Source organism: Girardinichthys multiradiatus, chromosome 17, assembly GCF_021462225.1.
Source record: "Girardinichthys multiradiatus isolate DD_20200921_A chromosome 17, DD_fGirMul_XY1, whole genome shotgun sequence".
In the NCBI taxonomy this organism is placed as follows: domain Eukaryota; kingdom Metazoa; phylum Chordata; class Actinopteri; order Cyprinodontiformes; family Goodeidae; genus Girardinichthys; species Girardinichthys multiradiatus.
Genome location: NC_061809.1, coordinates 19182614 through 19195036, shown reverse-complemented (window position 1 = coordinate 19195036; position 12423 = coordinate 19182614). Strand labels below are relative to the sequence as shown.

The window sequence follows — 12423 nt, the reverse complement described above, 5'->3', positions numbered from 1 at the left end:
CGTCACTATTCCTCGTCACACCCTGGTTTAGTCTTGTGTTTTTCTACGTTCCTGCAGCAGTGAACTCTCATGTGAGTTTTTGTCTGGACTCTCGTGATACCTGAAGTGATTTTTTGCTTCACCTGGAAATCGCTTAATAAACTTCTTAACTCATTTAATCATGCAGCTCCCAATCTCTTGTATGCATATTGGTCCGATCCAAACCCAGAACGGGACATATACTGTATATATTGACTAAATAGTGGTCAGTCCGTTATGTGCCAGTGTAGCCTTGTGTAACATAACATACCTTTGGTTAGTCATTTGTCATCAGATATTATAGAACACCCCTTATACCAGGCTGGTTAGGTGATTGTTACTGGGATGCATAGCCATGAATTATTAAAGCTTGAGTAATCTGAAGTAATCTGGCTCCACAAGCTTGAATGTTAATGTTAGCATTAATGACATCTGAATACAGCAGTTACAAAATATCCTGATTTTCTCAGAGCCCTGGCCTTATCTGACCACTGAGGATTTATTTCTGACCGTAATCCCTCAACTGAAATGATAGTCTTGAGGTCTCCAATTTGTTTAAGGCTTTTCTTGTGAGCTACAGTTGAGTAGTAATGCATAAGAAGGCATTTGTTTGTTAGAATTGTATCTCTCTGTAAATATTCTCTGAGATTAGTTTTAGGAGTAAACTTACGCAACATCCTGGTGTAAATCCCATGTTACAAACAAACTGAGTTAAAAATGGAAAATAAAAGATTGACATTTTTTCATTGTCTTGCAGAATACCTCTGAGTTAATCTTTCAGGAGCAGGGATTTTCTACCTTGTGTCCCTTTTCCTTTAAGGCCAGAGTTGGTCATACAGTTGTTGAGTTCTCGTTAATTGAATTCTGAATGCATCTATAGCCCAGTTAGACTTAACATTATAAAGTACTTTGAGTGACTCTTGATGCTTTCAGCTATTGAAGTCAGAGCTGTTTGAGGTTTTATAGATGGTGCAAACGTATGCAGAGAAGAATCAAAATACAGTTTCTACTGTACATTACAGAGAGAAAAACATGACATGACACGGTGTTGCCCCTGTGCTTCTGTTAGTGCAGTATTTCATATCAGGGTTGGAGAAACAGCTCCTTGGTGCTCTATGTTAATTATCTGGGTTATTAGTAGGAAATGAAAACCATCCTCCTCTGCTGAAAGCCCCATTGTGTAATGCCCTCTTTCCCCACTTCCTTATCTCTCTCCATCCCTGCTGCTTCTTTCTCTTGTCTGATATCTTCGAGTTTAGCTTGGTCAGTACCTTGAGGTCTGTTGCTGTCTTTGGACCAAGTTGTATCCTGTTCTGAAGCTTTCACTCTCTTTGCTCTATGTTTTTTCACTATTATCTTGTACCTTCTTGCTAAAGGTGATGTTTTTCGGGCTGTTTCCTTTATTTATCTTCAATCTGTCTGCTGTAGTTATCATGGATTTGCTGGATGAGCCTCAAGTTTGAGTGCATAAGGAGTGATGATATCTGTCCACAGTGTAACACAAAAGATAAATACACAGAGACGTACATGTGGGAGTGCACTCGGAGAGGAGGACACTAGGGTTGAATGCTGCAGATGAGGTGCTTTTTCCGGTCATTGTGCTTTGCAACACATTTTAATGTAAACAGCCCTCAACACGACCCAACATGTGCTGCTTTCATTCAAGCGCAATCAGAAGGCAAAGCAAGAAACCTCATCTGAGCCTCCACACATTCCTGTCCTTTTGCATTTGGTAACATCTGTTGTCAGGCTTCACTGATATTTTATGAGCACTTTGAGAGAGCCTCACCAGGTGGTCAGACTCCCCCAGGAGAGAGTACGAATTACCGCCATCTCATCTTTGTTCTGAAACAACAGCGAACTATGCAATTTTAACCTCACATTTTCAGTTGTCTCCCATTCTTGTCTTTCAAAGTTGCCAATCATGTAAGATCTTTCTCCAAAAGATTTTTCTCTCTTTTGGTTTTCCTTGATAAGTAAATCCCATCACACCAACACAGTGTGATATGAAAGAAAAGGCAAAAAAAGGCAATTTTACTCAAAGAAAAAAAACGTGCGTGCCTCTAAAAAAGAGCGACTGTTATTATTGCTCACTGGGAGAAAGAGGTATCTGAGGCTACAATATTACCCAAATAAACCTCTGTTGAGCTGTGGGAAAGCACTGCACATTATGCTCTTACTGACAAAACCTGAACTTTTCAATAAATGTAACAATGGAAGAGTGTAAAGAAAAGGTGCTCATATTAAATGTAGCATAACAGCTCTTTGTAAGTTAGTGCTAGGAGCCTTCTTTATTTTTCTTAATTCTTTTGAATTTTTTTAAACTAACATTTTGAGCGCATTATTTTCCTTTTTTTATTGTTTTCCATTAACATTTATTGTGAGCAAATGTTTAACCCTGTTTGTACATGTTTTTGTCATTAAGCCATTAAGTAAATGTAGTTAAGAAAATGTGGTGCCTAAGAACCTATCTTGCTATTAGAATATGACATTTTTAAAGTATTGATGTCATTCTATTGCAGGAAAATCTTCTTAAAAGGCATGTTTGACTGTAGGAACCTTTACTACAAATCAGGGAAAAATTATGTGGCCATTAATCAACCATACCTCCATTTCCACTTTTTTTTTATCAGGGTTTAACAGTTTATTAAGGTAGATATTTTCCCCAGAAATTGGCCATGGTAAGAAGCTGGTACTTGCTATATAACTCTGAACCTTTTGGGTGGAGCATTGTGTACGGAGGGTGATAAGGATTTCTAATTGGAAGAATTTGTTTAGCATTATGAGAGACAATGAGGGAAGAATCGGCCAAAAAGTGATGTAAAACACTGTTGATTGGTTTATGGTCCCTACGAATTTATGAGTCACGAACAAATCAAAAATAATTAACATATCTTTGACAATGCTTTGGCCATGTTTTTGCTCTGAGGTGCAGAAATAAAGACAAATACAACCCTCTATTATAGTTTACAGTGAAATGTTTTGAGAGACTGTAAAACTGCAACTGCTGTGAAACAGTCTTGAGATTAATGTTTGTGTCCAATTGCTGAGCTTTGTCTTCCTGAACAAAGTTACAAACAGATTTATTGATTGACAAGTTATAGTTTTCTGTTTGAAGCAGCAACATGGATGTAAATGGTAGTTTATTTAGGAGACGTTAGTGATGACAATTTACAAAAAACAGCACTGCAGCTAAAATGCAACCATCAAACAGATCAAGGGTTCAGGGTAATTAAGTTGCAGGGGTAGGTTCAGGGCAGAACATTGGAAACATCCCCTTTTGGGTTCACAGATTTTCTAAATCTGTCAAATAAATTGAATCATCACTGTATTAGTGAGATTACAAAGCTTTCACTTGCATAGGAGAAAAATGTGTCACACAATTTGTTTGAGTCTACCTTCTGTTCTGTTGATGCCATGCTACTTAAGGATTAATACGTAAAGTTTTTAATATCTCCAGGTCAGTTCCTGTTGGAGCAATACCGACCTAAAGAAGCTGCAGAGATGGCTGAGAGAGCTGCGGAGCTGGACTTCGATGAATTTGATGTGGTCTTCAATGCTGCTCACATGCTAAGGTTGGCTAAAACTGCTTGTACACAGACAAGCATAATCCAAATGGGCCTTCTCCACATTTGCTAAATGACAACATGTTTCCAGAAATGTTTTAAAATCCCATATTTGCAGAGTTGGTTGCCAACTCCTGTAGCATTTATGGTTTATTTCCACTACTGTGTTTTAATAACATCATTTTAATATAGATGTTATTATATGATATACACATAAAACTCTATGCAGTTTCAGTCCATCATGAGGTTTTACCCCAGGGCTTTCAAAGATAGGCTCTGGAGAATTTTCCTTCATAAATTTGGCAAGTGTATCTACAAGCAGCTTATAAATCCTAAAATGTGTCAAAAGGGACTTCACACAACCTCCCTCTCCCAGCATCTCCACAACTGAATGGAATATTGGAATGATGAACCTTAATTCTTTTTTGCTCTACATATCTGCTGAAGTCATTACTGCCTGCGTTCCTCTCAGAGCAGCAGCACAGAGGATTTGTAACAAGTCGAAACTCTCAGGGCTTGGCTGTGGTTTGCTGTTGAAAGCACAGAAATAAATCTAAATGACAGATTAGCCTGCCGTGTTCCGAATGACTGGTTGCTTTCAGCTGAGATGCTTTGTGACATCAATCCAAAACGATTAGAGTTTAATGATGTGACAAACACCTGTTAACACTACAACAACAAATTGTGAAGATGAGCTACAAGTCTTGACTTGTATAGATTTTATCTAAAGTCGTTAAAGATTAGCACACCTAACGAGAGCCTAGTTGTTTTAATAACGTTATTGGACAATACTGATAAATTCAAGCAATATAAATAAACAATAGAAACAGTTAAAAATGAATTAAGAATTTTCTTTAAAATGTAATGAAAATGTCTACAATTATGCACAGGCGTATCACGTCAGATGCACATGATTAGAACAACCTTACTCTGCATTTTAAACGAGTCCCGTAGTCGTACTCGTCATCTTTCGCTTTATCCGGGACCGGGTCGCGGGGGCAGCAGACTCAGCAGAGACGCCCAGACGTCCCTCTCTCCAGACACCTCCTCCAGCTCCTCCAGGGGGAGCCCAAGGCGTTCCCAGGCCAGCCGAGAGACATAGTCCCTCCAGTGTGTCCTGGGCCGTCCCCTGGGCCTCCTCCCGGTGGAACATGCCTGGAACACCTCCCGAGGAAGGCGTCCAGGAGGCATCCAGTATAGATCCCCGAGCCACCTCAACTGGCTCCTCTCGATGTGGAGGAGCAGCGGCTCTACTCCGAGCCTCTTCCGGATGGCCGAGCTCCTCACCCTATCTCTAAGGGAGTGCCCGGCCACCCTACGGAGGAAGCTCATTTTAGCCGCTTGTATCCGGGATCTCGTTCTTTCGGTCATGACCCAAAGTTCATGGCCATAGGTGAGGCTAGGAACGTAGACCGACCGGTAAATCGAGAGCTTCGCTTTTCGGCTCAGCTCTCTCTTCACCACAACGGACCGGCACAGCGCCCCCATTACTGTGGCAGCCGCACCGATCCGTCTGTCGATCTCCCGCTCCATTCTTCCCTCACTCGTGAACAAGACCCCGAGATACTTGAACTCCTCCACTTGAGGCAGGAGTTTTAAAGGAGTCTTGTTCTCTTAAATACTCTTATTTCAGTGTGCTGCTGATAGTTTACATTATTGTCAAATAATTGATCGAAGGAGCTTTCCAAGACCTTAAAAAAGAAGATTGTAGCAGCTTGTGAGCTTGGTAAAGAGTTTAAAGAAGGATTTAAATGAAGTTGAAATTGGCCGTTCCACTGTACAGAACATGTTTCACAGGTTGAGGACATTTAGAACAGCTGCTAACGTGCTAGGTCAATTTATCCAAGCAAGTTCACCCTGAAAGAAGGCCACAAGATGCTAAAAGAAGTCTCCAAAAATCCTAAAATATTATCGAAGGGACTACTGCATGATCTTGCTACAATTGATATGAAAGTGCATGTTTGTGTAATCAGAAAGACACCGTGCAAGTTTAACTTTTGTAGAAAGTGTGCAAGGAGGAAACCTTTCCCCTCTAAGGACAACTTGAATACCATACTGAAGTTTGTCAGAGAGAACGTAGACAAAGACCAGGACGTATGGAATAATGTTCTTTGCACAGATGAGTTTAAAACTACATTATTTTGAGACAAGAATAAAGGACATTTTTAGCATAAAACTAGATTCTAGGAAAGGTACCTCATATCAACTGTGAATCACAGAGGTGAAAGTACCACGGTTTGAGGTTCCTTTGTGGCCAGCTCACCATCATATGAGTGAATTATATGAATTATACTTTGTGTCAGAGGGTGCTTTAAAACATCTGTAAAAATATTTAAACTGAAGCAGAACTTGACATTGCAACAAGACAGTGTTGCAGGGTCCAGTGTCCCAGAGCAGTAGCAGATCAGTAGGTCCGCCAAGTTCTGGTTCCAGTAGCACCTTTACTCTATGTTTTTAACCATATAGCTGTGGTTAGAGTGGATGCTGACCAGCCATGACATGATTAACCAGTGTTGCAACACAAATGCTAAAAGCCATATCTCATTACAAGCCAGCTTACTGAAGTGACCATTTGTACCATATTGTGATTTGCTGATCCCATTTTTAGAACTAAAACTATTTCAACTGCTTTATAGAAAGGTGTTCAATAGTGTGACGACATTAAAAATAACTGCACCATAGTCAAGCCAATGTTCAGGAAATTACACAATCTGCTCAGTAGTGTCCATCCATCCATGCGTTCATATTCAAAATTTCTATAGCTGCTTAATCCCTTTCAGGGTCACTTGAGGGATGGAGCCTCTTAAAGCTGGGTGAAAGGCAGGGGACAACCTGCGCAGACTCTCAATCCAATTTGTGCTATATTCTTCCAAAATACCGATCATACACTTTTAAATATTCGTCTTCCAAATGCTCACACTGTTATTTACTAACATCTTCTATTGAGGCATTTTTACTGATTTGTATTAACACATGTTAATTAAGGCTTATTTTATTTTTCTCTTCATGGCCTTTTCTGGGCTCTCTGGGAACGTGTTTATGTGTCACATCAAAGTTGTACTTAATGATGTAATTTGGAATGTGTAATTAAATAAGATAATCCTAGTTTATGTCTGATACTGAAGGTGCAAACACTGAAAAGGTTCACAGTGCAAAAAAAAAGTTATAACATTACACACTAGAAGTGGCCCAGTCAAAGTCCAAAACTAAATTCAGCAGTGATTGTCTTGCCAGACTTAAAAAATGCTGTTCACAGGCACTCTTTATCAAATCTGAGTGAGCTTCAGCTATTGTGCAAAGTGGAATGGTCAAACATTTCAATATGCAGGTGGTACAGACCAAATGGTCATATGGAGAAAGTTAGTTAAACAAGGTATTGACTCAAGGGATGTATCATTTTCCTCCTACTTCACAAGTATGCACTCATTTTGTTGGTCTGTCACATAAATCCCAAAAAAACGCATTATGGTTTGAGGCCGTAAGATGACAAAATGCAAAATAGTTAAATGAGCATAAATACCTTTGTTAGGCCCTGTATATTAATTCTTAAAATTAAAGCATTGTTATGCAGATTATATGTTTTAAAGCAATCATAGTTACCAGTATGTTTTTTATATATTTTTTTTAGTTGCACATTATTGATGAGTTTGAGCAGAAAGGTGTACAACTTTTACTTTCACCTTGGGCACAGTACAAATAAGGCTGAGCTTTAGCCTACGAAATGGGTTATGGGGGTAGGATTATGGGTTAGCATTATTTTTTAATCTGTGTTTTTCCTCCTCAGACAGGCCAGTCTAAATGAGGCAGCAGAGCGGCAGTATGAACGTGCAGCCAGCCTCAGACCAGATGTAAGTACCAAGGGCCTGTTTACACTTATTATGGAGCTGCTACGCACACGTCTGCTCTGTTAATTCAATTTACAACACTATGCGCTTTTTTCCCCAATCAGTTTGACATTGCGGTAAAGCTGTTTTTTCAATAAGGCTGAATAGAAATATAAACAGCTTATTTCTGCGAGATGGAGTCTGGATGTGCTTCAGCAATCACAACAACAAATAAAGAGAGAAATGAGTTTAGTGGTTGTTGCCATCCAACACTGAAGTCACGGCTTCAGAGTAAACACTCGATCATCTCAGTGTAACTAAACAGACGGAGCCTTGGGGGATATCGCGTCTCTTGATGTCAGCACACATGGCTAAGGAAGTTTGGAGATATTACATCCTGTTTCTGTCTTGTGTAGATCAGTCACTTCAAAGACGAAGGGTGTGTGGAGGTGCGCTGTAGGAGAATGCATTTAAAAATCTTAGGAGCAAGGCCTCGGGGGACGCTTCTTGCAGTGAATTGTTATGGTGGTCTGGTTTGCAATAGTGGGCTCTGTGACTCATGCACCGTTACAGTAAAAAAAGGGTTTGACCTTCATGTCTCCACTGCATTAACCAGTTTTATATTGCTGCACTCTTTGAAGCAGTCTCTTCAAACCTTCCTTGTCGGTTGTTTTCCCCCACCCATTCCTGTCGGATTAGTTCAAGCTCACCTTTATCTACATCTGATGTCCCTTAAATTATATTTTGCAATGATTTCAATCTGTCTTAAATGTACAATCAAATTTTGTAAATCAATGTTCACCAGTTATAGGGTTAACAATCTGTATTTTCCCAAATAAAACCAAATGCAGCCATATTTTAGTATTTGGGTTAAAAACATGTAGCCTGAAATCCTTCCTGTGCACTTTGAGACACTCAGAGTCTGTCGTCATTTGTCAGGATGAGAGGGGGTTTTGTCTCTGACATTTTTCCCTGCACACATACTGCTTAGTGAGTGACAGACTCTCAGATATCACCCTAATCCAAAAGGTTTCAGGTCATGAAAGATTCAGAAGTCGCTGTACGTGCTGAGAAAATGTAATGAATATTTGAGTGTTTTTTTCCTCACTGGAAAGCTTTATTTACCCAAAAATGCCTCAAATCGTTAGAAAGGTTCTTGATACTTTACTCTTGTTTTGACCTTCAGTGACTACTGTATATTCATTGAATGTATTCTGGATGGGTGATGATATGACACGGCTATTTACAGCAATTATAGTTTGCTTTTCTTATAAGCAGTTTAAAGCCTAACTTCAATGATTTCCACTGCCCCAAAACATGGCTGCACATTGTTCACAAACCTGAAAAATTTTGAACAAGTCCATTCATAATCTGATCCACAGCTGCATTATAAATGAACTATTTAGGTGGCACGACAGTGATGCAGGGGTAAAACGCAGCCATGTTCGAAGGCCATGTCCTTGATGCAGGCCATCACGGGTTCGAGTCCCAGCCCGTTGACCTTTGCTATATGTCTTCGCCTCTCTCCAGCCTTTTCCTGTCAGCTCACTGTCAAAAAATAATAAAAGAAAGGCCACTAGTGACACAAAAAACCATTAATTTAAAACTATTTAGTATTAAAGGTCTTATCTAGCTGATGTGAAAACATCTTGAGTCAAATCTCCCATCACCCTCAACTAGCTATACTCACTGAAAGACAGTTTTTTTTTTTTTAGCTCAAATGATTACACAGCCTTCAATTTCAAATATTTTATAAAACAATAATTGTCTGCAAAATGTTGGATTCAATGTGTTTTTTTCTCTAATCCATATGAAATAAAAATATAAAGACAGGCTCAAATATATACATACACCCCTTCACTTTGCAGCTCAAAAGTACCACTGGCAGTAGAACAGACCCTCAGCACGATGCTACCTCCACCATGCCTGACAATTGGCACAGCGTGTCCAAGTTTCAACCATATAGCTGTTGTTTTGAGTTAACGTTGAAAAATGTGGACGTAATCCTTCTCCTTTACTAATCTGTCCATTTCGTGCAATGCACTAGTACCACTTTCTGGAACACAGTCCCACAGCATAATGGACATAGTGATGGTAGCACCATGTACTTGCATAATGTACTTGACAAAACTTGGCAACAATTCAGTGTTCCAACAGGACAAGCATCCCAAACACACAGCAGAACCAAATGCACTCTCAAGACTTCACTGAAAAGTTACAAGAAAATCTTGCTTCTTCTAAACAGTACTTAAAAAATGAGAGGCAGATGAATTTCTGTGAGGTACTGTATATATAATATTTCAATACACAGTTCCCATCCTAATGTTCCACGGATCAGTCCTCTGCTGTTTACAAAGGCAGAGGAATCCGCATTTATCTGAATAAGTGCAGTTTGTCTCACCTGTGTACACGAGTCCTGTGAGGAACATTAAACAGAACCTTTCACGTTAAGCTCAACTCATATGAGTTGAGAAAAAAACAACGATCCCTGCTTGAATCTTTCCTACCAACTCATTTGTTACATCAGGTCTAAAAAAACAAGGTTTCAAGATCAGTTGGGAAAGTGGAATGTAAACTCGTGAAATATACTCTTTGAGAAGAGACCAACTGTTGTTGTTTGAGAAAGAAAATGCGTGAACTAGTTGCCAGATTTCTACCCATACATCATGCTGTGAGTGTGCAGGGGTCCGGGAGCCGGGCCAGATCTGTGGGGGTGACTTATAGACAAGTATAGGAGGAGATTTGTGTGTATTTTTCAGTTACATTTGTTAAGGACTTTGTAGATTCTCAGTGCTCATCCACTTTTTAAAACCTTATAGATTTATTCTGCAATCTAAACAAATAGGGTTCTTTAATTAATGGTAGCTTTTATATAAATACTGATATAAATACTGAACTCTAGCTGATACAGAGTCTGTAGCTGCCTTTTTGTTTGGTGTAGTACTTTAATATTCACACCTTAAAATGCCCTAAAACAAAATTTATTTTTGTTAAAGCTCTTAAAGCATTTGATGTGACCCAAAAATGCTGCAGCATGCCATGTTTTGTCTGCAAGGCACAAAAGTTCTGGCCAGGTTCTGTAAACATGTATCTTAGATAAATGTCTGTGTCAAGTGTAGAGCTAAGAAGGTCAGGTTTAAAATAGTTTGCCCAAATAAGGGTACCAAGTTCTGCAATCGTTAAACACAACACCTCACATGTTACTCATCATTTCTAAGGCACTATGTTGTCTCTTGTGATGATTTGTGCCTTTTTTCTCTTCCAGTACCCAGCTGCTCTGATGAACCTTGGCGCCATCCTTCATCTAAATGGGAAGCTTCCCGAGGCAGAAGCTAACTATCTGCGTGCTCTTGTGCTCAAACCTGATGATGCTATTACCCAATCCAACCTGGGCAAGCTGTGGAATATCATGAAGCGGCAGGGGCTCAGGACGAAGCAAAAAGCAGACCCCTAAACTGAGAAGACTGCTGTCTTGTTCGTTTGCAGATTTCAAATCATGGAGCAGACTAGGAACAAAGCTCTCAGTCCAGTGAAAGAAAATATGAGGCTTGGTGTGTTTGAGGTTTGATGGCAAACTTCTGCATTACACCACTGTGTCCATTTGGTGGCTCAGACTACTAAATATGAATCTGATGGCTTCTTTTACCACAAATGTGATACAGCTTCTGTTAAAGGAGACAAAAATGGAAAGATGCACCGAGAAATTGGCTAGGGACCAGATCCGATCAGTGATGTCAAAAACTCAAAAATTCTATTTTTTTCCAACCAGTAAACAAGGCATAAGGAAGCACTAACAACAACACACTATTAGGTCTGGAAGGTGTTAGTGGGGGAAGAGGGAGGAATTAGAAGAAGCACAAAAGTTGTAGGAAACTATTTCAAATGAAAGAGACAGAGACCTCAGCAGATAATAGGAAGGTTGGACAGAATACAGAGATTTTATCTATTTGAGGTGTACTTTTATTGTCACGGAACATGCTGGGTAAGAAATGTTGACAGCCTCTTTGAAATCTCATAGTTAAGGTAAAGATCGACATTCTCTAGGGCAGTGGTTCTCAATCTTTTTATAGGTACCACCTCAGAAAATAATAGACATATTAAAACAGTAACACAACATGACTTAAACTTTTTTTAGTTTGTTGTGTTTTGTCTGTAAGGCACTGAATGTTTGGTTGATGGTTCAAGTTTCTTATCAACACTGACTATAAAATCCAACATGGCTGCTGTGTGTTTAAAACATTGTGATACTCTCAGAAATTAGCAGGCTAGTTGAAGTTCTGAAAGTATGTCACGGTGTCATTAAATATTTCCCACACTTTTGTACTGCACAGTCCCTGTTAGTGAAGATGTACCTTTAGTGTTGGAATTGAAATGCAAAGAATTACATAGTTATTAGTTTATATTGCTAATAGTGGTTATCTTCACACTGAGCACAACAGTTAGATTTGATATTTTTCTCAGATCCATGTTTCAACTTGGATCTAATGTAAGCCATCATTTGATCTGATGTAAGCCTTTAATAGAAAAGTGATGGACAGAACCAGAGGGAAAATTAGTTAAAAGAAAAACAACATAAAAAAATAAAGCACTAAGAACCCAATATGTTCTAAACTATACCAACATCAGCATTGGATTAATGAAAGAAAATATATTTTTGCCAAAGAACTGTGCTTTCTTTGCTCTTTTCAAGTGTTTATATGTTTATTTATTTGGTTCCTTTGCACATATTAATTTAATGCTTCCTAAAAGAGTAACAATTTTTTAGACTTATCTTAGCACTAAGGACTACTACTACACTACTACACATATTCGACATAAAGAAATTAGGAAATTCATATATATCTGTACATCTATATATAGATGTATATAGATATATATCTATATACATCTATATATATATATATATATATATATATACATCTATATATATAGTCAGTCAGTCATTTTCTACCGCTTATTCCATAGTGGGTCGCGGGGGAGCTGGTGCCTATCTCCAGCAGTCTGTGGGCGAGAGG

At 39.0% G+C, this 12423-nt stretch overlaps 1 protein-coding gene across 3 annotated transcripts in view; it reads left to right on the top strand.

Moving 5' to 3' along the window:
- Positions 1–12327, top strand: part of LOC124882979 (protein O-mannosyl-transferase TMTC2-like) — a 62341-nt gene extending 50014 nt beyond the window's left edge. For all 3 annotated transcript variants that reach the window (XM_047389735.1, XM_047389734.1, XM_047389736.1), the window contains exons 10-12: positions 3479–3593; positions 7369–7432; positions 10674–12327. In XM_047389735.1, the coding sequence (XP_047245691.1) occupies positions 3479–3593; positions 7369–7432; positions 10674–10862 (368 nt within the window). In that variant the 3' untranslated portion in view covers positions 10863–12327. The remainder of the gene's footprint in view (positions 1–3478; positions 3594–7368; positions 7433–10673) is intronic.
- The last annotated feature ends 96 nt before the right edge of the window (positions 12328–12423 follow it).